This window comes from Salvelinus sp. IW2-2015, linkage group LG6.1 (genome assembly GCF_002910315.2).
Source record: "Salvelinus sp. IW2-2015 linkage group LG6.1, ASM291031v2, whole genome shotgun sequence".
NCBI classification, from domain to species: Eukaryota; Metazoa; Chordata; class Actinopteri; order Salmoniformes; family Salmonidae; genus Salvelinus; species Salvelinus sp. IW2-2015.
In genome coordinates this window covers 17450856-17475141 of record NC_036845.1, presented here as the reverse complement: position 1 = coordinate 17475141, position 24286 = coordinate 17450856, and the positions used below count along the sequence as shown (strand labels likewise).

The following is a 24286-nucleotide window of genomic DNA, read 5'->3' as shown; positions in this document are numbered from 1 at the left end:
CTACCCCCAAGCCATAAGACTGTTAAATAGTTCAGTTAAATAAATAACTACCCAGACTATCTGCATTGACCCAATTTTTGCATTAACTTTGACTGATCACATACGCTGTTGCAACTGTTTATTATCTATCCTGTTGCCTAGCCACTTTATTCCTAGTTATATGTACATATCTACCTCAATTACCTCGTACCCCTGCACATCGACTCTGTACTGCTACCCCATAGCAAGGTTAGCGTTACGCTGTATTTATTATAACTTTTCTATATTTTGTCTCTGCATTGATGGGAAGCATTTCACTGTTAGTCTACACCTGTTGTTTACGAAGCATGACAAATACAATTTGATTTGACTTTAGTAGCCTATGGTATAGCGTATTGCCCATCATTTCTGTAATTMTATCGAATGAGTGGTCATGATTATGGACTACTGTACAGTATATTAACATTCCCAAGCATGTTGCTTCAGAGAACTTATTGCATGAAAAACGAACACTGTCTGATAAAATACAGTAAACAATTACAAAGTAAAATGATGTTGAGTGTGTATTAGCTGGGGGTCATTTAAGAGTGACGGGTGGCCCACACTGGTTAAATGGGGTTTAGGGATCAGTAAGAGAGACCAATTTGAATTTATGACCGTAGACAATATATTTACATTTAAATKATCGTCATTTAGCAGATGCTATATCAGTTCTATATCTATGGTTATGACTATCCCAAGCCAAACATTTATTGATATGACATTCCTTTCTGAATCTAGTAAAAAGGAACTTCAAAACATGCCAGAACAGCTGGACATAACTGCCTTCATGAGTGTGAATATTACTACTGCACAAAGAAGTGTTCCATCGAAACGTTTATTCTTCTTCTTTCACTTTGATGATGACAACGCAGCAGGAAAATCCCTTGTATTATCTCTCCACTCCATCTCCCTCTCCCGTGTCCCTTGCGTGGTCAGCGCAGGTTGAGCGTTAGGATGAAGGTGACGAGGGCTCCAGTCAACATAAGGAAGGGCAGCCAGGTCTTKAGGAACGACACACAGCTGGGGAAGGACAGAGGGAAAGAGAGAGAGCACAGTGAGAGTAGTAATGACAGTCATTAAATCCTCACATTTCAGCTGTTTGTCAAAAACACAAGACATTTGTCATCTATACTGCCCTACAAAGGCAAAACGCAGTAACTACACTTTTTGGGGGTCAAAATTGAATTAAGACTGAAATCAGGCATTGTAGTATCTATCTATTATCAATTATGTTCCGTTTCAGAGAAAGTTTGAGTTAGAAATTTGCAGTAACTACAAAATCCAAGGAAAAACCAAGGAAAACCGCAGTAACTGAAGTTACTGCACTTTGGCTTTGTTCCACCATGTTTTGACTGCAGTTACCTACTCTGCCATACAAAGAGCAGTAACTACGCAACAGTGAAACTGAGAAAAATGGCTTTAAAGTTTATTTGCTGTCCAGACAAATATGTTGTAGGTAGATAAGTGATAATGCGCTGATGTATTATCTTATTCTGAAGTAATTGTTTATGCATATCAATGACCACTGATTTCCCTAAGTCAAATATATATATTTTTAGATCTAAACATTCTATGTGATGAAACAATCCTTACCTTATTGCAAAAGAAATGCTTGAGGGTTGCGTTTTGGCTTTTGTAGGGCAGTATATAGAGACAGGTAAGGAAGTGCAGTCGGTTAAATTTCCCAGAAGCCAGGGTAACCTTGTATCCCCCCCCCCCCCCCCCCCCCGATCCAGCAGCAGGAGTGGGAGCCCCGGCAGAGTTGATGTGGTGATGAGGGGGCCACATCTAGCAATGATGAATTACACGGCGCCCCACTGCTTAAGGACGTGGTGCCCTCGGACGATAATGTGGATGCTGCACAAAGCAGTGGCCTTAGCTCCCTATGTGGGTCGGGGGAGAATAATGAGGGGGTTTCTCAACATCATATGTTTCCCCGTGTCTGGAGCTCCTCTGTCCCTCCTGCAGAGCGTTGCCTGCTGGCAGGTGCATGCTTGCTTGCTCGGTGATGCTATTTTGCATAGTTTGCTTCTGCCCATTTCATCAGCATGTCTGATTCTAGTCCTTCCACACCAGTTAGTCAAATGATCCAGAGGTACCGCACATACACATAGAGTGATTGGTCAGTCAGAATGATGCTTTGTGAGTGGCAAGTATTGTTGTACAGAAGGTTCAGTGTTCACGGTTACGACAGGAATGAGCATACTCTGTTACATACAGTACCTCTTCATTGCATGGTATCTCACCTGACATGCTTGCCATGGATAAGGGACTGCAGGCAAAGGTTGACCATGTTCCAGGACGTTCTGTTGTCGTAACGCATGAGGTTAAGGGCCAGGGCCACGTGGGAGTGGCAGTTATCACAGCAGAGGTTGTGCTACAAGAGATAGAGGAAGAAGGCTAGTCAGGTCTAACTCTAGGYGTTTTTGTCAATATCGCTACAATTGGCCTTTACAATCACTGTACAAAACATGTACATATAAATACCTTTACCCTTTACTGAAGATGTTCAATAGGCCTTTTTTGGAGAWGTTCAATAGAACCTAGGAAGGAAATATAATTCCACTACTAGACCTTTCTGTCTGTCTGTCTTATTATGACACTGTCAATGTTCATACCGGCCTGCATTTGTACTCCTCYGATGCATCKTGCACTGCCTTGTCCCAGGCAGATGAGCCAGTGCCACACACCTTATCAACATCAAGCTTCCAGTACCTGTTAAGAGACAAGCAATGCCGCAGATACCTTACTACGTAACTGCAATGCCTGCATGTCAATTTTGAGCACAATATGCCAGGCCTAGCTCCAAGCATTGAACGAACAAAGCCAACTTACTTTGTTGGTCTTCCAAAGGCCATATTATCTTCCTGAAAGGAAAGATGGGAAATTTTGAGGAACAATCGAAACAGATGGTCCGATAATAACATTAGGCTTATGCACATAAAGCTGTAGGGCTACCGTCATAGTGCATGATCTGCATATACTCACAGACACTAAGTACGATCCAGCGAAGTCTCTTATCACGCCTGCAGAAGTACAGATCCCCATGTGACCAATGAAGGGAAGCAACCACCTGAACAAAACAGAGGTACGGCACTGTATTGGGGGGTCCTGGGAATAAAGATTGCGTGTATATTATAGGGCATCTAACGGTATGGGCATTTTAATTCCAGCCCACATAGTATTTGGAAATTCACTAGCTATAATGCAAGCTAGTGATTTAAATGTCCAAMATATGTGATAGCCTACATGACCATTGATGTTTATCAACATGATCGGTCACGTAAATAGTGTCTCCATTTCGGATGGTGAGAGCAAAAGAAAACCGGAAAAGTGGCTACTCACGACAGTATTGGAATAGGTGTCCAAACGATACAATAAGGATAACGGCTGTTTTTCCGGTCTATTTTTTCGAAACCCSCGTGATAATTAATCATTATATCTATTTCGTCCGCCATCAATAATTTTGACACTGCGGTAGCCTGTCGCTGCTAAACTGACASCGCGAAAATGCGTAGGCGCTTAAGACGGCCGCGTTCCAGACCGTCTGCAAAGCAGTCACGCACCAAATCTCACAAAGCCAGCCTGGATATTAATTAAATGCCCAATGCAGACGTTTTTATATCAATATCAAATAATTTCTTGGTAACAGTTAAGTACCTTAGATTTCCATTAAAATGGGGGAAATGGCAAAAAACTACTTCTCAAAGGTCCAATGTGAAGAAGCCGAATGTGGTGGTCCTGAGCTGGCACGGTTACACGTGGTCTGCGGTTGTGAGGCCGGTTCGACATCCTGACAAATTTTCTAAAACGACGTTGGAGGCAGTTTATTGTAGCGAAATGAAGATTACATTCCATGGCAACAGCTCTGGTGGATTTTCCTGAAGTCTGCATGTCAATTGCATGCTCCCTTGAAATTTTAGACATCTGTAGCATTGTGTTGTGTGACAAAACTGCACATTTTAGAGTGGMCTTTTATTGTCACCAGCACATGGTGCACCTTGTCATACTTGAATAAAAGGAAATATTCCTTAATAGAAAATGACAAAAGTCCCCGAGTACAATACAACTTGAGTAAAAGTATTTGGTTTCAAATATACTGAGGTATTAAAAGTCAATGGAATTTCTAAAATGTACTTAAGAATCAAAAGTAAAAGTATAAACCCTTTCAAATTCCTTATATTAAGCAAACCAGATGGAACAATGTTCATTTTTTATTGACGCATAGCCAGGGGCACACTCCAACACACAATTTACATATGAASCATTTGTGTTTAGTGAGGCCGCCAGATCGGAGGCAGTAGGGATGACCAGGGATGTTCACTTGATAAGTRAATTGGACCATTTTCCTGTCAAAATTAAAATAGTACTTTTGGGAGTCAGAGAAAATGTTTGGAGTAAAAAGTACATTATTTTCTTGGCTGTGTTCTTAGGCAAAATTGTGAGTGAGCCCACTCCCTTGGCTGAGAAGCAACCCCACACATGAATGGTATCAGGATGCTTTACTGTTGGCATGACACAGGACTGATGGTAGCGCTCACCTTGTCTTCTCCGGACAAGCTTTTTTCCAGATGCCCCAAACAATCGGAAAGGGGATTCATCAGAGAAAATGACTTTACCCCAGTCCTCAACAGTCCAATCCCTGTACCTTTTGCAGAATATCAGTCTGTCCCTGATGTTTTTCCTGGAGAGAAGTGGCTTCTTTGCTGCCCTTCTTGACACCAGGCCATCCTACAAAAGTCTTCACCCCACTGTGCGTGCAGATGCACTCACACCTGTCTGCTGCCATTCCTGAGCAAGCTCTGTCCTGGTGGTGCCCCGAACCCGCAGCTGAATCACCTTTAGGAGACGGTCCTGGCGTTTGCTGGACTTTCTTGGGCGCCCTGAAGCCTTCTTCACAACAATTTAACCACTCTCCTTGAAGTTCTTGATGATCCGATAAATGGTTGATTTAGGTGCAATCTTACTGGCAGCAATATCCTTGCCTGTGAAGCCCTTTTTGTGCAAAGCAATGATGACGGCACATGGTTCCTTGCAGGTAACCATGGTTGACAGAGGAAGAACAATGATTCCAAGCACCACCCTCCTTTTGAAGCTTCCAGTCTGTTATTCAACCTCAATCAGCATGACAGAGTGATCTCCAGCCTTGTCCTCGTCAACACTCACACCTGTGTTAACGAGAGAATCACTGTCAGCTGGTCCTTTGTGGCAGGGCTGAAATGCAGTGGAAATATTTTTGGGCGATTCAGTTCATTTGCATGGCAAAGTGGGACTTTGCAATTAATCATAACATTCTKGAGTATATGAAAATTGCCATCATACAAACTGAGGCAGCAGACTGTGAAAATTAATATTTGTGTTATTCTCAAAACTTTTGGCCACGACTRTAGTAAAAATTGGCTAAATAGTAAAGTACAGATACCCCAAACTACTTAATTACTTTAAARTATTTTTACTTCAGTACTTTACACCACTGCTGAATGGATAGTTGTGGATCTGTGTGTAGCCTATATTTCTGCACCTGGAACAGTGTGCAGGTGGAAAACATTAGTAATACATTCCAAATCGTCATTACCCTGGTTAAATACAGGTCGGAGGTGAAACACAAACTCAAGACAAGTGGTTCAACAATATTAGACCTCTTTTATTTTTCTCTTGCAGTAAACTTTGTCATTGGATTTTTCCCAAAGAAAAATAAAAAAAATAAAAAAATGTCTTAAATTATTTTTTAACAAAGAAATTATACATGGAAGCCTAGTGTTAGAGGACTCCATCCTTAGGTTTTCTTTGAATCCACGTCATCAGTGAGCTGGAGGTTTGCTGGTCGGCCAGAGGACCTAGAGGCTCATTGTCCAAATTTGCCCTTTACAATGTTACCTTTAGACAAAATCTCATAACCTCATAAGCAAAACTCCAACTGCAGCAGAGGACTCATGCTGGGTCCAAAGCTAAAGGAAGGGAAAAATCCCTATCCCATTCTTCCCCAAAAACTTTCTGGGGAAAGCTGAAAGTGCTCGTGTAGGGATCCTGAACCCCAAAAGACACCAAATGGATAGCGTCTATGAAATTGCCTCTATGCCATGCATGAGTGATATTAGGACTGGTGCTATTGCCCTAGGATAGTGAAATACCCTTCTCTCTTCATCACTTTCCCTCTCTCTGTTCAGAGCGTCAGTCCAACATAGGTTAACTTTCCCATAATTCCCAGGTTTTCTAGAAATACTGGTTGAAAGATTCCCGATTTCGTGCTTATTCCATCCGAATCCCGGTTATCTACCGACCGGGATATCTCGAAAAAGTGGGACATTTGTGGAAATGACCAGAATTTTGCAACCTTTAGTACAACAAAGTTCGACAGATTTTCTGACCAATCAACACCTGACTATCAATTAAATCAAACCCYTAAACGTAACCCCACACACAACCCTCCTTTAGAATTATCCGTCTCTACATCGTTATCAACAAATGACAGAGGAGCAAATGTCTAAGTGTTGGAGAAAATGTAAGGAGCTACCGCTTCAGTTTGACAGCTTTGTCTTAACCTACATAATAAAAGTAAAAGGGAAACATTTTGCATACCTGTCAATAAAATAGGCATATAGAGCCACAAGAAGAACTTCTCAACAACAGACAAAGCAAAATGCAACATGGATCCTTGGCCATTTTTTACTCTCAAAACTTAGAACAAATGCAGAGAAAAACATGATTTTTTGTTGTTGTTGCCAGACCGAGTTTAAAAGAAACAAGGTGCACAATCCTATCAACACATTTAATTTGAGTTGGAGAAACACTTCAAGACTGGGTAACACTTAAAGTCAAGACTTCTTGTGCTCTGTTCCTGTTGACCAATATTCCAAAAACTTTAAAAAAGGATTGTAAATCAAAAACTTTAAGTAGAGACTTTCAGAGCTGGAGAGGGGCTGGGTGTGACCTCTTATACTCCAATTGAAAAGCCCACTAGAGATGAAACAAAGCAACYTCCTGTGGCCTCATATCATCCTCCAATGAGGACACTGACTATTGGGGCCTCGCTTTGACCTCTAACCTCTGAGCCGTCTGCAGGCTACACTACCAGAGGCCGGGGGCTTCTGCTTGTAGTGTTTCCCTCCAACGGGCTCCTTCTTGAAGAGGGTTTAGAAGTGGTTGACTCCTAGCTCATAGTGAGAGATTGGGGAGTGATGAGTGCTCTCCTCTTCTTTACTGTATAGGCCCAATAACCCCAGCTTTGGAGCAACGGAGGGAGAGGCCGAGGTGATGTCGTTGGCGTTCTTTAAAAAAAGGTGAAAGGTCGTCGTCGTCACCCCCGTGGAATCSCCTCGCCAAACTKGTTTCCTCCAATCCTGCCTCGGCATGTGAAAGAGGAGGGCAGTGCATAGTGCAGAGCTGTGACATGACATTCACTCAATGTTGCTTTCGTTTTAGAGGGGTGAATGAAACATTGACAAACGGAATATCGATGGTGCTTTTTCCCCCCTCCTCACAGACACACACACACAGACGTACACACACACAGACAGCCTCAGGGTTTGGGAGGGGGTAGGGGAGGAGTGCCTTGCGTCCTGCTGCCTCCATACTGTATGTGGTGTTGGGCCCGCTAGTCTAGCTGGGCCGGCACTGCACCTGGCCGTCTGAGCTGTCCTCATCGTCCGAGCCCTCTGGCCCGTGGCCGCCGAGGCCCGTGATGCGGTAACCCATGTTGAGCAGCATGACCTCCAGGGGGTCGGCATTCATACGCCGCTGGTTGGCTGCAGCGGCGCCCTCCATGTCCTCCACCACGCGCCCGTTCCCACTCTCACTCTCCGTCTGGATGATAGAGGGGAAAAGGATGGAGAGAAAGAAAGGTAAGAAAAGGGTTAACTTCTGGTGTATTGTAAAGTCAGCCTTTTTTTTTTATTTTTATTTTTTACATCAGACTACTACAAAAGGAGGCCATAGGAAAGGATAGATCATACTGCAGCCTCAATTGTGACAATCCAATAACCAGATGTACTACTGTGTTTATTTATTGCRTAATCCTTGATAGTTTTTAATGCATGTATTGGCAGTAAAAAAATGTTTTGCAACAAATACATTCAATCAAAGAATCAATCATGTTAGTGATTGAATGGATTGCTTTTTAAATGCATCTACTCTATGTATAGTGTCCTTGGTGCTGAGCTGTTTTTGTACATCCTGTTTATTGCTGTATGTAGCCTACCATTCCACACATAAGAAGTTTGCTCATTGGGAAAATTAAGTTATTTGAATTTAATAGAATTTAATAATTGTTGTTAATGACCTCCGGCCTGGGGTTCCAGAGCCGCACCACAGGGTCGATGCCRCTGGTAGCCAGGAAGCAGTAACTGGGGTGAGGCTGCAGGCAGTTGACTATGGACTCGTCCCCCTGGAGGATCCGCACCAGGTTAGCAGTCTCCTTCTCCCAGATGAAAAAGGAGCCGTCGTCGGAGCCGCTCACAATGTACTGGCCTTTACTGTGGGTGGGGGGGGATTATATATACACACACTAAACAAAAATACAAACGCAACAATCCCAAAGATTTTACTGAGTTACAGAACATATAAGGAAAATCAGCCAATTTAAATAAATTAATTTGGCCCTAATCTATAGATTTCACATGACTGGGAATAGATATGCATCTGTTAAATAGATATGCATCTAAAAATAAAAATAAAGTAGGGGCGTGGATCAGAAAACCAGTCAGTATCTGGTGTGACCACCATTTGCCTCATGCAACGCGACACATCTCCTTCGTATGGTTGATCAGGCTGTTGATTGTGACCTGTGGAATATTGTCCCACTCCTCTTCAATGATTGTGCGAAGTTGCTGGATATAGGCGGCAACTGAAACAATCTGTCGTACACGTCGATCCAGAGCATCCCAAACGTGCTCAACGGGTGACATGTCTGGTGAGTATGCAGGCCATGAAGAACTGGGACATTTTCAGCTTYCAGGAATTGTGTACAGATCCTTGCAACATGTGGCCGTGCGTTATCATKCTGAAACATGAGGTGATGGCARCGGAKGAATGGCACAATGGGCTTCAAGATCTGTGCATTCAAACTGCCATARATAAAAATGCAATTGTATTCGTCATCCATAGCTTAAGCCTGCCCATACCATAACCCCACCTCCACTATGGGGCACTCTGTTCACAACGTTGACGTCAGCAAACYGCTTGCCCACATGACGCCATACACATGGTCTGTGCCTGGGAGGCCAGTTGGACGTACTGCCAAATTCTCAAAATCGAGAGAGCCGTCTTATGGTAGAGAAATGAACATTAGAGAAATGAACATTTTATTATCTGGCAACAGCTCTGGTGGACATTCCTGCAGTCAGCATGCCAATTGCATGCTCCATGCACATTTTRGAGTGGCCTTTTAATGTCCCCAGCACAAGGTGCACTTGTGTAATGATCATGCGGTTTAATCAGCTTCTTGATATGCCACACCTGTCAGATGGATGGACTTTCTTGGCAAAGGAGAAATRCTCACTCAGGGATGTAAATACATTTGTGCAATTTTTGGTTGTGGAGAAATACGCTTTWTGTGCGTATGAAACATTTCTGGGATCTTTTATTTCAGCTCATGAAACATAGGACCAACACTTTACATGTTGCGTTTATATTTTTGAAAGGGAGAGAGTCAACTATTAAACCTTGTCATTGTTTCATACTGCACACAGGTGGCAGACATTTCCGTAACATTTCATTTGAAGGGTACTTAAATAAGGACTTCATAACGCATTCATAATCAAAACATTCATAAGCAGTACATGAGCATTCTTTCAGTCTTATGTCAACTACCACAATTTGATACCTTATGAACTGCTCATGAATGCATTATGAAGTTCTTCAGGAGGCACCAAAGTTTCTATAGAACAGCATCATGTGTTTTCTTTAAAAGGTCTAAAAAATGATGTTGTACACTTATATACAGTGCATATGAAAAGTATTTAGACACCTTCCCCTTTTCCATATTTTGTTACATTACAGCCTTATTCTAAAATGAATTTAAAAAAATACAAAATCCTCAGTCTACACACAATACCCCATAAAGACAAAGCGAAATACCTTTTACATAAGTATTCAGACCCTTTGCTTATGAGACTCGAAATTTAGCTCAGGTGCATCCTGTTTCAATTGATCATCCTTGATATGCTTCTACAACTTGATCGGAGTACACCTGTGATAAATTATATTGATTGGACATGATTTAGAAAGGCACACTCATTTTGGGGAATATTCAGAGGTGGAAAGTTTCTGTGGGAATATATGGGAATTAACGGAAATATATGCAAATTAATATTAATACCATTTAAAATTTAGATGTTTTTTGCATTGGATATGTTTACCATATCATATGGAGACAGAMACAAACCTTTTACCTTATCATAAGTAGACAATTGCAAATTATTAAATCCTTCCAATAGAAAAATAATAATAAATTGTTACGAATTTAACTTAAAATAAGTTGACTCTTCACATGGAATGATTTCATGGAACAACAAAAAAAGGGAATATTGAATGATCCCCAATGATCCATCACATCTCCCAAAAACTTTTCAACATACATCTGTAAAATTATAGTCTAGAACCTAAAGCTTTGGTTGTCTTCCTCTCAGGCTTCCATGTCTTCTCCCCGGACCTCCTCAATGTCCACCTCTTGAACATCAGACTCTGAGGCCTCATCTTCACTGTCACYTTCCAACCTTGTTGAGGATGGCTCTGTCAGGCTCAAAAAGCCTCACATTTTCCCGGATGGCCACCAATTTTTCAACACTTGTATTGGTCAGCCTGTTGCGTGCTTTGGTGTGTGTGTTCCCAAACAAGGACCAGTTGCSCTCTGAGGCGGCTGATGTTGGTGGGATTTGGAGGATGATGGAGGCAACAGGGGAAAGAGCCTCAGATCCACAAAGTCCCTTCCACCAGGAGGCTGATGAGATATTGGCACGACTGCCATATTGCATCTCCATCCCAAAGCCCTTACTTGGAAGTGTACTTCGCCAGACTGCCAAGAACCTTGCCCTCATCCAGGCCAAGGTGGCGAGACACGCTAGTGATGACACCATAGGCCTTGTTGATCTCTGCACCAGACAGGATGCTCTTGCCAGCATACTTGGTGTCCAACATATACGCTGCGGCGTGTATGGGCTTCAGGCAGAAGTCTTTACGCTTTCTGATGCATTTCAGAACTGCAGTTTCCTCTGCTTGGAGCAACAGTGAAGTGTGCAGGGCAGTACGGATTTCTTCTCTTAAATCTGCAAACAGAGTCTGAACATCAGACAGGGTGGCATTGTCTCCCTCAGTCCGTGCAATGGCTACTGCTATAGGTTTCAGGAGTTTCAGGCTGCTTACCACTCTCTCCCAAAATACATCATCCAGGAGGATCCTCTTGATGGGGCTGTCCATATGGGYATACTGTGATAGGGCCATTTCTTGGAGAGACTTCKTTCCCTCAAGGAGACTGTCAAACATGATGACAACACCACCCCAATGGGTGTTGCTGGGCAGCTTCAATGTGGTGCTCTTATTCWTCTCACTTTTCTTGGTGAGGTAGATTGCTGCTATAACTTGATGACCCTTCACATACCTAACCATTTCCTTGGCTCTCTTGTAGAGTGTATCCATTGTTTCCAGTGCCATGATGTCCTTGAGGAGAAGATTCAATGCACGAGCAGCACAGCCAATGGGTGTGATGTGAGGGTAGGACTCCTCCACTTTAGACCAAGCAGCCTTCATGTTCGCAGCATTGTCTGTCACCAGTGCAAATACCTTCTGTGGTCCAAGGTCATTGATGACTGCCTTCAGCTCATCTRCAATGTAGAGACCAGTGTGTCTGTTGTCCCTTGTGTCTGTGCTCTTGTAGAATACTGGTTGAGGGGTTGAGATGATGTAGTTAATTATTCCTTGCCCACGAACATTCAACCGCCAATCAGAGATGATTTCAATAAAGTCTGCTTTCTCTATGATTTGCTTGACCATCACTTGAACTCTGTTGAACTCTGCATCCAGCAAATTAGTAGATAAAGCCTGTCTGGTTGGAGGGGTGTATGCTGAGCGGAGAACATTCAGAAATCTCTTCCAATACCTGTGAGCATCAGAGGTGAACCAGTTGCATACACAGCTCAAGCAAGACATTCATAAGCATTTCTCTGACTACGTTCCTCCATTGAGTCAAAAAAACTTCTGATTCCTGTTGCTATCGATAAGGTGTCTGATTCATAATTTTCACCTCGAATAGAAGTAGAGGGACTTTTGTCAGAGGTTGCTTGTTGTGAGCGCTGAGGGAACTATATGCACTTGGCCAGATGATTCTACATCTTTGTTGCATTTTTCACATATGATTTGGCACAGTATTTGCAAATGTACACCGCTTTTCCTTCTACATTAGCTGCAGTGGAATTTCTCCACACATCACATAGTGCCCGTGGCATTTTCCTGTAAAGATTATAAAAAAATGAGTAAAAAAACTAACAAACACAATTCCATGTACAGATAAATAGTTAAGCAGTTAGATTAAAAAACTCCTTTGTAAGATAAATATTTTAAAATGAAACATATGGAAACAGGTGAATTAACACTCCTCAGTTAGCAGGATCAATCAAACTAAAACCCATATGGTAGCAAAAACTAACTAGCAGAAATTTTTAACAAGTTAGAAATTATTTTAAAAAACACTGTTTTAGGCTACTATTTACTAGTTAACAAAAAATCATATAGGTCATAAAATATATTCACCCCACCCAGTATTATAATCAAAACTTACCAGAAAGCATGTAGTCCTTGGCTCAGACAGTGTAGTAGTGTGGGCTCAATAGCATCTCATTAGTGTGCAAGATCTTGAGAATCAGCTGTACACGTGATGGAAGAATGCACTGTGCATGCAGAGGGTTGCAATTCCATTGAATTGTGGATAGTTGCCTTATGGGTATCCCACAAAAAAGGTTCACTGTTATAAGCTAACTTTTTTGATTAATTTAAGCAAAATTCCCCAAATTCACGGGCTTAACGTCCCATGGGAAAATTCCGTAAATTTACCGGAAAGTTTCTGACCCTTCACAACCGTACACACACCTGTCTATACGGTCCCACAGTTGACAGTGCATGTCAGAGCAAAAAYCAAGCCATGAGGTTGAAGGAATTGTCCGTAGAGCTCCGATACAGGATTGTGTCGAGGCACAGATCTGGGGAAGGTTACCAAAAAATGTCTGCAGCATTGAATGTCTCCAAGAACACAGTGGCCTCCATCATTCTTAATTGGAACAAGTTTGGAACCACCAAGACTCTTCCTAGAGCTGGCCGCCTGGCCAAATTGAGCAATCGGGGGAGAAGGGCCTTGGTCAGGGAGGTGACCAAGAACCCGATGGTCACTCTGACAGAGCTCCAGAGTTCCTCTGTGGAGATGGGAGAACCTTCCAGAAGGACAACCATCTCCGCAGGACTCCACCAATCAGGCCTTTATGGTAGAGTGGCCAGACGGAAGCCACTCTTCAGTAAAAGGCACATGACAGCCTGCTTGCCAAAAGGCATCTAAACAAGATTCTCTGGTCTGATGAAACCAAGATTGAACACTTTGGCCTGAATGTCAAGTCTAGAGGAAATCTGGCACCATCCCTACAGTGAAGCATGGTGGTGGAAGCATCAGGGACTGGGAGACTAATCAGGATCGAGGGAAAGATGAACGGAGCAAAGTACAGAGAGATCCTTGATGAAAACCTGCTCCTGAGCACTCAGGACCTCAGACTGGGGCGAAGGTTCACTTTCCAACAGGACAACGACCCTAAGCACACAGCCAATGACAACGCAGGAGTGGCTTCGGGACAAGTCTCTGAATGTCCTTGAGTGGCCCAGCCAGAGCTCGGACTTGAACCTGATCTAACATCTCTGGAGACCTGAAAAAAGCTATGCAGCTACGCTCACCATCCAACTTGACAGATCTTGAGGATCTGCAGAGAATGGTAGAAACTCCCCAAATATAGGGTTGCCAAGATTGTAGCATCATACTCAAGAAGACTTGAGGCTGTAATCACTGCCAAAGTTGCTTCAACAAAGTACTGAGTGAAGGGTCTGAATACTTATGTAAATGCRATGTTATTTTTATTTATTTTTTACATTTGCAAAAATGTCTAAMCCTGTTTTTGATTGGTCATTACGGGGTATTGTGTGTAGATTGATGATGCATTTATTTATTTWAAAAAATCTATTTTAGAGTAAASCTGTAACGTAACAAAATGTGATAAAGTRAAGGGGTCTGAATACTTTCCGAATGCACTGCATCCTCCCAAAAATGTAACGGGGAAACATAACCAACGTTTTAGAACGCAGTGTCTTCTTCAGGGTTGACTATATATTAGCYAGCACCTCTACAAAATAAGTGCGCGCCGTCAGCTCATGTTTTATTTTAGGTCAACAACTAATATTAACATAGTGTTTTTAGAATGTATCAGTGTCTAAAATGCTCCACTGACCTGCCAAAGAAGTTGGCCTCCTTGATGTCTGTGGTGGTGTTACAATGACCACAGTAGCGGTGTTTGTAGTCGTAGCTGCGCTCTCTCAAGACGACCTCGTCTTCCGGGATGGACTCCTTCCTGCTGAACGTGTGGAAGCGGATTGAGCTGTTGCCCTTTTTGTCCTCAGCTACAAAACAGACACGACATGGAAATAAACAAAAAAATATCCGTACTGTATTCATTTGCACAATTGCCCTTGTGGAATACATAAGGTATTTTGAATTGAATCAACATCATATAAAAACACATATTGTAAGTCAATGTGGAAAGGTGATGGTGAAGTCAGAGGTCAGCCAAAATCACACTTTATTTGTGGGGGGAAACAGACGATTACCCAACCCAACATCACCCTTCTCATCACCCAACCCAACATCACCCTTCTCACCAGAGTCCATCTTGGAGAAGAGGGCGGCCTTGATATCCTTATCTAGGGCGTCGCAGGCGCTGCTGTGGGCTTGCTCAGGGAACTTCACCTTGAAGTCATCCAAGCACTCCAGAGCCTCGGCCACGTACTTCAGCTCAAAGAGGCAGCGTGCCAGCCGGAAGTGGGCCTTCAGGTGCCCAGGGTTGAGGGACAGGGCTTTCAGACAATCCCTCAGCGCATCATAGTGGTCACCGTCCCTGGGGGAGAGAGAGAACACATCACACACACACAACAGTAAATACCACACAGTCACACACACACACATGTACCAGCATAGTGGTAAACCGCTTTAAACGTGATGAAACAAGGACGTTATATCTGAACTCAAAGTGTTTTTGTTTTTCGTTGCGAAACATTTTGCTACAGTATGCCCTACTGAACATGACCATGTTCTGTAACCGGAGAAACACAGAAGGAGAGTAAACAAGGCTAATGGGTTAGCTCGGGCTCTAGGTCGAAAAAGCTGCCTTACCACTTGCGCTTCATGTAGGCGGCAGCGCGGTTCCCATACAGCATGGCGTTGTGGCTGGCCTCGTGGATGCCCAGACTGTAGAACTGGATGGCCTGCGTCCACTGCTGCCGCGCAAACGCCTCATTGGCCTGCTGCTTTATCCGCTCCAAGTGAGGCGGCAGCTCGCCAGAACTAGGGAAGAAAGATGAGGACGAGATGAGAAAGTGATAAGAGAGAAACTAGGGATGTCACCCCCCCGCCCCATACGGTAGTGTTTCTATAAATACACTGGGGCTAGGCTGTTGCTAAATGTAACATGTGGGTGAAAAAGAACGATTAAAATCAAACACGAGAAAAAGATTACCCAGAGAAAACTTGGCTTTCTGTGAATCGAAGTCGGCTGGCTGGCAAGTGAATTCCATTTGACACACCGTTGGTTGTCTTTCCATTCTGAACATCTGTTGGGATATCAAGATTTTAGAAATCCCCATACAGTTCTGGGCATTACAAAGTTATACTGCAGCACAGTAAAGAACATTTGCCGCAAAGTGGATKTAACTGCACCGACAGGAACATTTTTCAAAAATGCATTTTATTACATGGTTACATCATTGTCAAGTGATTGATAATGACCTTGGTGGTTGATGTCACCCTGCGAGAGAGTAATTTGTCACATAGACAATGTACCTTGATATAGATTGCTGCTGCAAGGCATTTTGAAGAATTCACTTTTTAATGCCCAGATCTGTATATAAACTATGGGCAAAGTTTCAGCGAGCAACTGCACCCCTCCATTGGTCATAAATAATACATTCTGTATATGTCATTTTAATGACCAAATACTGTAGTAAGCTTTGGGCTATTTCCATAGTTATACCTGTTATTTGGCACTTTTTGGGAAGCAGATAGGTGTACGGCTTCTGTTTGAACGTCAAGTCAAATAGATACACCTGCAGACAAGCGAAAACACAAGTTACCCTTTTGAACCAACCACAGGTAATCATGAACTTTAATGATTTGGTTTGAGAGTTAAAGTACTATGCTTGTTGGAATTCAAACCTGACAATCTGAGAAAGAGATGGATTTTTGCCTAGTGAGCTTGACCTGGAGGTTTTAACTTCTAGGACGTTTCCTCTTCTAGGAAGCAGTCTTACCTGTTCTCCTCCCATGTTAACTAGCAGCTCGGTGCCGTCGGGGCTGAAGGTGACGTAGGTGGCCACTAGGACCCTCAGGCGGTTATTGTAGTCAGGGAGCTTCACTGGCAGGTGCCCTGAGGTAACGGATCAAGGAGAAGAAGTTGGGTGAGAGGCATACAGAATCACCTTACCTGTCCCACTAGTTTAGTTCCATTTAGTGCAAATGACTGTGTTATAACCCACACATTGTCCATGTGTGTTTTTACTGTTTATAATACATTGTAGATACTGTATGGGCTTCATAGAAAGTGTTCACAACAGGTTTTTTTTAAAAATACATTTGGTGCAATAAGCCAAACCATACGATCCCACACACACACACCTGCGACATAATACTGCCCCGCTCCGTCTGGGATGGGCTTCTGCCTGTCGCAGAACGTGTGCACTCCTGCCGATGTGCTCTGACTCGCAGACTTCCTGTGAATGGAAGTGGAGGAGAGAAACATAAATGATTAACAAATCATGCTCCATCTGTGTATATAAGAAGTCTCAAAGCTGAGAAAATAACATCGGTATGACTGATGATAGCCCAGAGTAGTAGGGAGACACATTAGACGTTCTATCCAATAGTCGTGCATATTCCTTACGTGATATGAAATTATAACTATTCAATTAAACTCTAATTTGACAGTCAGGCAGTGAGAGCTAAATCCTAACTTCAGACTTGAGATGACTTGGACTTTCAGGTCAATGGAAACATGAGTCACATGCATCGATCTCAAGTTAGGATTCGAGCCTGACTACTACACACCTGTGGTTGTGGATCATGCGCATGTCATAGAGGCGTACAAAGGGCCCGTTGGCCCCCACTGCTAGGTAGTTATTATTTTGCGGGTTCACAGCCAAACACTTGGCCTCCACCAGCTGACCACAGTATTCCGTCAGGTCGATGAGCACTTCTGAACGCTTACTGCTCTCCCTCAGGTCATATTGCCTAAAATAGTAGTAGAAGAAAGCACATCATGAGGACATCAATCATCTCCAGAGAGTCAGAACTAAGCTCTTTAAAATATTGTTTGTTATGAATTCTACTCAAATACTAGACTTTTGCAAGGTTTAATTGCAAGGTTTAATTAAAACTGCAATTTGTGTCCAAAGCCAGCTTGCTCAAAAAGAAACTACTAACTACTATACTCTGTACGTGGGAGACATATTTTGAGGTTGTAGACTACTGGCTCGGTTAGTCAAAAACAAAAACACAAGCCACGATTGCAACATTGGCCCTTTGAGTCATAAGCAGCAGGGAGGCAGTCAGGCAGCAGGCAGTCAGGCAGTGACGTACTGTAGAGTAAAATACTAAAGCCCCCCCCCATCATTAACTTCCTGTGTCTGAGCTGACCCCCTTATGGGAACCATAGCCTGAAGCCAACCACCCATCTGCAGTAGTCCCCCAATGCCCACTGCACACCTGAGCTTTGAAGGGTAGTTAAAGGGTATTCTCTGGAGATACATTAACCTCCAAGACAGTGTGTGATGGAAGTGCTGCTGGAGGCATGTGGCCACAGAGAAGAAGTCCCTGGGAGAGCCAAGGAACTGGTAGGGAACAGCTTGAGGTAAGAAAGGGGCTCATGGCATAATACTTCCATTCCAACCTTACTGTTTCATGTCATCTTTTCACCTTCGATATTCTACTACAAGCCAGTAGAAATGACATGATGCATCTGACAATGTATCTGACACAGTGTCACCTTAACCAATGAACATCTTTGGATGCGACAAGGATGCTCCAATGGTTAGCTAGCTACTGGGGCTCTGACCTGATGATGCCGTCCTCCGCAGCACTCCAGAAGGTGTTAGGCCACATGGGGGCCGTAGCAATGCGCTTGACGCGGTTGGTGTGGTCAGAGAACATGTGGATGGTCTCCTTGACCGACACGTCGTGCACGTGAACCTTGGTGTCCGCTGCACCCGTCACGAGGATACGGTCACCTGAGTGAGGGAGAAACTGCAAGTGGGGGACGGGAAAAAGGGAGAGGATAAAATAAGAAAGAAGCTTAATTTCTACACACAGACTTTCCCATCAAGCAGTTTCTGTTTTTACCTTCACAGAGAAGATGTTTGCYGCATGCCCTGTGTGCATAGTGGTGAGCTTCTTGTGTTTGAAGGGGTCCCAGATGATGCAATGTTGGTCATCTGAGCCCGATGCCAGCAGACTACATAGAACAAGAGTAAACATTACAGATAGGCCAACATAAATGTAGAAGTGTTAAATATGGTCATTTAAATAGAACCCTGGTTTCAGCTCAGGACTTACTCTCCCTGTTCGTTCCATTCCAGGCAGTTCACACACCCAGTGTGGCCCTGTTGACACAACAGATACAGGCTGTCAGATTGGCAAAGGCATTAATGTTGTATGTGTGCAGTAACACACACACACACACACACACACAACAACACACACACATCACCTGCAACTCTGCCTCCAGTCCAAGTCTACTGATGAAGGGGTCTGTGACATGATACTGCCTTTGGAAGCCCAATGCTCTCTTGTCCTGCAGACATTAAGGCAAAACATCACCTGTCTCTCCCCAAAATGTCCTGTCTCACTCTATCCAACATAATTAAAGCATTTCAGTGAATAGTAGTGTTCATTATTGAATAGATTGTAATGCAGATTGCATTTCAGAGTTGTTGATTTTGCTCATGTATCCTGAAATGAAAATATGAAAATGTTCAATTCTGTGGGAATTAGTTAGGGCAGTTTGTTTATTTCATAAAAACAGGCTTAAAACATTGGACTCACCCTGATCTGCCTGTGCAGGATGTCTCTGGTGATGTTCACAGCAGACATGGCCTCACAGCAAGTCATAGAGCACGGACTAGAGGTGCAGGGTCCGAGGGTCAAAGGTCAGATGGCATCTGCACAGTCTCTGGGAATGGGCTGCAATTTGAGAAATAGAATAGAACGGACAACACACAATGAACAAATATAATTAATGTGCAAACATCGATGTTTGTTTCTCTACTAGGTACATCAGTCAATGGACACTGGAGTAATTTACACCTAAATTGATGAGGGGTTCCCAAGTGTTTGAGGTTTAAATACTGAAACATAACTGTTAGCTAACTAGAACAACAACTGGTTATATCTAAACTAGCCAAGCGGTGGTCTTCAGACAGCTATGTACACAAAATTCCTTCCTAATACTAGCCATTGCGACTGGTGATGTTTACATTAGCCAATTAACGTTAACAGTAGCTARCTGGATTAGCTGCTGGGAAGCTAGCTACCAATAGCCAATAACAACAAGCCGTATACGCACAGTGACAGCAGTCTAGGTTGGCCTCCCAAAAATACAGACATACAGATACAGCTCCGTCATCTTAACTAGATATTTCTAGCATTCCCTAAAAAAAAGCGTTGTACCTGTGTCGTCTGGGCTTCAATTCGAAATCGTTACAAATCTTTGCCCAAGTTTCCAGATAACGATAGAGCCAGCTATCCAGCCAGTTACTGTCTGAGCTACAGTAGCTAGCTACCTGAGCTAACGTGAGATTATTTAGTCAAGAAACAGGGAATTCTCTATGCTCTAGTTCTCTATCTAGCACTTTAGCTACTCCTTACCAATGAAAGTCAAACTGTAACAAGAGCGCTACATATGACATATTTTGGTAAGAATTTACAAGTGTTGACTGTCAATGCTTACTTACATGGGTTTATCAACTGACTGAACCCTCCCACTACCCTTACGTGAAATAGCTGACGTGAACTAGCCTTTGGATATGAATTTTAGGAAGAAAATTATGAGTACACCACTCTGTGAATTGCCCCGCTGTTTTTCTTCGTCGCACGACTGTACTGTTGAGTGACAGGTCAATTCCACAAATTAAAAAGTTGCAAAAATCCTTTGCATGTTTTTTTTTTTTTCGCAAGTGGTGTAAAGTATTTAAGTAAAAATACTTTAAAGTACTACTTAAGTATTTTGGGGGGGATATTTGTACTTTACCATTTATATTKTTKACATCTTTTACTTTTACTTCACTACATTCATAATGAAAATTATGTACTTTTTACTCCATACATTTTCCCTGTCAAGCAAAAGTACTTGTTACATTTTGAATGCTTAGCAGGACAGAAAAACATCCCTGGTTATTCCTACTGCCTCTGATCTGGTGGACTGGCTAAACACAAATGCTTAATTTGTAAATGATGTTAAGTGTTTGAGTGCACCTGTCTATCTGTACATTTTAAAAATCATGAACATTGTACATCTGGTTTGCTTAATATAAGGAATTTGACATTATTTATACTTTTACTTTTGATACTTAAGTATATTTTAGCAATTACATTTACTTTTGATACTTTAGTATATTTAAAACCAAATACTTAGACTTTTACTCAAGTAGTATTTTACTGTGTGACTTTTACTTTTCTATTAAGGTATCTTTACTTTTACTCAAGTATGAAAATTGGATACTTTATCCATGTCTGTATTTTTCTACTTATTAACCTAATGCAATATGAGATCAGCAATGACATTCAGCACTGTTTTCCTGGTGAGATGTATGAAGGAGTGTGGCCTGTGGGACAAAATAATGAATTAATAATAAATTAATCCTGAAATAATTCATAAAATAATAGATATATCCTGATACATATGTAAATGTAAATCAGGATATATAAATGTATCAAGACAGTCGTGAAGAGGTCACAACAAAGCCTATCCCCCCCTCAGGAAACTAAAAAGATTTGGCATGGGTCCTCAGATCCTCAAAAGGTTCTACAGCTGCAACATCGAGAGCATCCTGACTGGTTGCATCACTGCCTGGTACGGCAACTGCTCGGCCTCTGACCGCAAGGCACTACAGAGGGTAGTGCGTACGGCCCAGTACATCACTGGGACTAAGCTGCCTGCCATCCAGGACCTCTACAACAGGCGGTGTCAGAGGAAAGCCCTAAAAATTGTCCAAGACTCCACCCACCCCAGTCATAGAATGTTCTCTCTACTACCGCATGACAAGCGGTACCGGAGCACCAAGTCTAGGACCAAAAGGCTTCTCAACAGTTTTTACCCCCAAGCCATAAGACTCCTGAACAAGTAATCAAATGGCTACCCAGACTATTTGCATTGCCCCCCCACCAACCCCTCATTTACGCTGCTGCTACTCTCTGTTTATCATATATACATAGTCACTTTAACTATACATTCATGTACATACTACCTTAATTAGCCCGACTAACCGGTGCCCCCACACAATGACTACCTGGACTATCTGCATTGTGTCCCGCCAACACCTCTTTTACACTACTGCTACTCTCTGTTAATCATATATGCATAGTCACTTTAACCATACCTACATGTACATACTACCTAATTAGCCCGACTAACTGGTGCCTGTATATAGCCTCGCTACAGTTMTTTTTCACTGTCTTTTTACTGTTGCTTTTATTTCTTTACTTATCTACTGTTCACTTAATACCTATTTTTTACTTAAAAATCACACTGTAAGTAAGCATTTCACTGTAAGGTCTACTACACCTGTTGTATTCGGCACACGTGTCAAATAAACTTTGATTTGATTTGAAATGGTATTTCATTACTCTCAATCATGATATCACTGTATGTCAGTGAGACTGGTCCAGTGGCATGGACAATCGTCTCATAAAGTGGAAAGCCCCTGCAGACATTCACCAGTGCTCACCGTTGTATCAACATTATGATATCAGATCAGTGCAGATGAGGAGAGGAAGCTGTTTTAGAGTATTGACTTTTTGAAATAGAGAAGCAAAGAACTCAGCTTCGCGGAAGTCACAGGTGAACCTTGCTGCTGTGCAATTAACATAACAACCAAAGAGGTAGTGCTGAATTTCCCCAAACTTCTTTGCAGCTTATATTTATTACAGCTGACGGTCTGTCTTGGTGAGGCAAAGTGTTCAGTTCACAAGCTGGAGACAGGCATCCAWGGGTAAGCACCCATTCTATGGATGTTCAACTTCTTAGAGAAATTCTGAATGTGTGATTTAACCCTTGGCAAAGCTTGGCACAGAGGCTTCTTCTACACACTCTGAAGAAGGCATAGCAGCCAAAACGCGTACGTATGTGGTTTTAATTATCCTTGTGGACATGACAAGATCATAAAGGCATTAACTTACATCAAAAATGAGGAGTGACATGGTATTTCTTCAAATATGAACATTTTATCATGAGTCATCCAAAGACTACCTTCAAAATGTTTTGTACACCTGTTTTCACCCAGGCAGCACTCTCCGCCTCCAATTCAATGATTGATTTGTTGTGCCATAAACTGAAACTTGGAACTAAGTGTGCTTTTTTCTTCTTCTGTGTATGTCAGGAAGTCAATGCCATGGTTCTGGAGACTGTGTGGAGACTATTGTCACCAGTGCAGTGGAGTCTGTGTCTTCTATCCCTTCTGCTTCCCATAGTATCAATGATATGTGCGATCCGTTCAAAAAGGTAATACTTCTTCCTGTATTATGGCCCTTTATGAGCATTTCTTTTAGGTATTGCTGACATCCTGTCTGCATTCTTCCATTAGTAGAAAGACGTCCAGGTTGTCATTGGCTGAAATGGGACCGATCTCTGGTGAAAGGGTCAGTGTACAAAATACCTGGGAATGTACCATTCACCTTACCAATTCATTTACATTACCATTGACTGTTGTTTGTGGATGTCCTGCTCCAGAAAATAGTACAACTTAATGTAAAGCTGGAATTCAAATGTATGGAATAATCAAACTGAACTGAAACCAATGGCTCCCTCTGCTGATAGTATATGATTGCTCATTGCAGCCCCCAGATTCAATTGAGGTCAGGACCTCAGAACTAAGGAAGAACATCATTGGACCAGCATCCTCAAAAAGAAAGTCAACCCTGTCCCAAAGAGAACACAGAGGTCAGAGTCAGTTGTTCATCACACTTGGAGTTGGACATATTTCCCCACATCACACTCAGCTCACTGTTTATGTTTCACTCTATGCAGGGTCTTTCCCAGGACAGGACACCCCAAGGCCGGTGAAGAAGGGTTTGAGGCAGTTGCCTCCCTTACCTGAGATGGAGAAGACCAGTGTCCGACGACACAGCAGCTACACTGGGTCCGTAGTGTATGACGTTGTCGCCACAGAGGTTTGTAATCCATGGCCCACTACAGACAACAAGGCTTCTCAACAACAGACAGCAGACGGCAGCAACCACCTGGAGGAGGTAGATGAAAAGGGGGAAGTTCCGTTCCCTGTCTATGCCGAAGTCAACAAAACCAAAGTTTGCTCGAACTCATCAAGACGTTCACCACTGTATGCCAAAGTGAACAAGACTAGCTCCCGGACTGTGAAATCTTAACTACTGTTCTGCAGTGACTGATAATAAGTCAACACTGTGACTGACATGTCCTCCAAATGCTAAATAGTCTACTGTGTTTTATGCCAAAAGTTTATTTGAGATAATTGCTTTAAATGCCAATCTAATTCTTGTAAACGGATGGCAAGTGTAATCCAATAGATAACACAAGTAAAAAGTATCACTCACTCAGAGTCAAATGCATAAATTCGTTTTGTTCTTTCTGAAATGTTTATATGCGTATGTTTCTCAGGCCCACAATGCTACAAAGACACAGAAATGACTTATGTTGTAATTTACTTGAGTCTCAAGACAATAAATTACGTTTGTTTGCTCTATGTTCAATAATTCTACTGCACAATCTACCAATTCTATCATAATCAGATC

The 24286-nt window shown here is 42.5% G+C and overlaps 3 protein-coding genes across 5 annotated transcripts; 1 reads left to right on the top strand and 2 right to left on the bottom strand.

Moving 5' to 3' along the window:
- Positions 1-690: 690 nt before the first annotated feature.
- Positions 691-3567, bottom strand: LOC111965252 (transmembrane protein 222). The gene is made up of 6 exons (XM_023989326.2): positions 3367-3567; positions 3010-3094; positions 2857-2888; positions 2640-2736; positions 2268-2398; positions 691-1041 (listed from the first exon to the last, which is right to left on the bottom strand). Exons 1-6 carry the CDS (start codon positions 3477-3479, stop codon positions 954-956), a joined length of 546 nt encoding a protein of 181 aa, XP_023845094.1. The 5' UTR covers positions 3480-3567; the 3' UTR covers positions 691-953.
- Positions 3568-5644: 2077 nt separating this feature from the next.
- On the bottom strand, positions 5645-23703 carry LOC111965234 (WD and tetratricopeptide repeats protein 1). 3 transcript variants are annotated; one of them, XM_070444049.1, is made up of 16 exons: positions 23613-23703; positions 19349-19486; positions 19014-19097; positions 18860-18906; positions 18647-18758; positions 18363-18550; positions 17357-17539; positions 16928-17022; positions 16564-16679; positions 16287-16359; positions 15774-15867; positions 15431-15601; positions 14920-15155; positions 14493-14661; positions 8300-8492; positions 5645-7824 (listed from the first exon to the last, which is right to left on the bottom strand). In XM_070444049.1, the coding sequence occupies exons 2-16, from the start codon at positions 19412-19414 to the stop codon at positions 7621-7623; spliced, it is 2031 nt and encodes a 676-aa protein (XP_070300150.1). In that variant the 5' UTR covers positions 19415-19486; positions 23613-23703; the 3' UTR covers positions 5645-7620. The 3 variants fall into 3 exon arrangements, with proteins under 3 accessions (XP_070300150.1, XP_023845063.1, XP_023845062.1); XM_023989295.1 differs by lacking the exon at positions 23613-23703 and adding an exon at positions 20257-20320; XM_023989294.1 differs by lacking the exon at positions 23613-23703 and adding an exon at positions 19973-20250.
- Positions 22476-24237, top strand: LOC139027895 (uncharacterized). Its single transcript, XM_070444050.1, has 5 exons — positions 22476-22512; positions 22900-23021; positions 23104-23158; positions 23357-23459; positions 23547-24237. The coding sequence occupies exons 2-5, from the start codon at positions 22912-22914 to the stop codon at positions 23900-23902; spliced, it is 624 nt and encodes a 207-aa protein (XP_070300151.1). The 5' UTR covers positions 22476-22512; positions 22900-22911; the 3' UTR covers positions 23903-24237.
- Positions 24238-24286: the final 49 nt, after the last annotated feature.

Excerpts from the sequence above, each read along its gene's own strand:
- LOC139027895 (XM_070444050.1), top strand. The coding sequence starts at position 22,912 with ATGGTTCTGGAGACTGTGTGGAGACTATTGTCACCAGTGCAGTGGAGT. Across the intron at positions 23,022-23,103 it reads TGTGCGATCCGTTCAAAAAG|TAGAAAGACGTCCAGGTTGT; the intron begins GTAATACTTCTT and ends TTCTTCCATTAG. Across the intron at positions 23,159-23,356 it reads GACCGATCTCTGGTGAAAGG|CCCCCAGATTCAATTGAGGT; the intron begins GTCAGTGTACAA and ends TGCTCATTGCAG.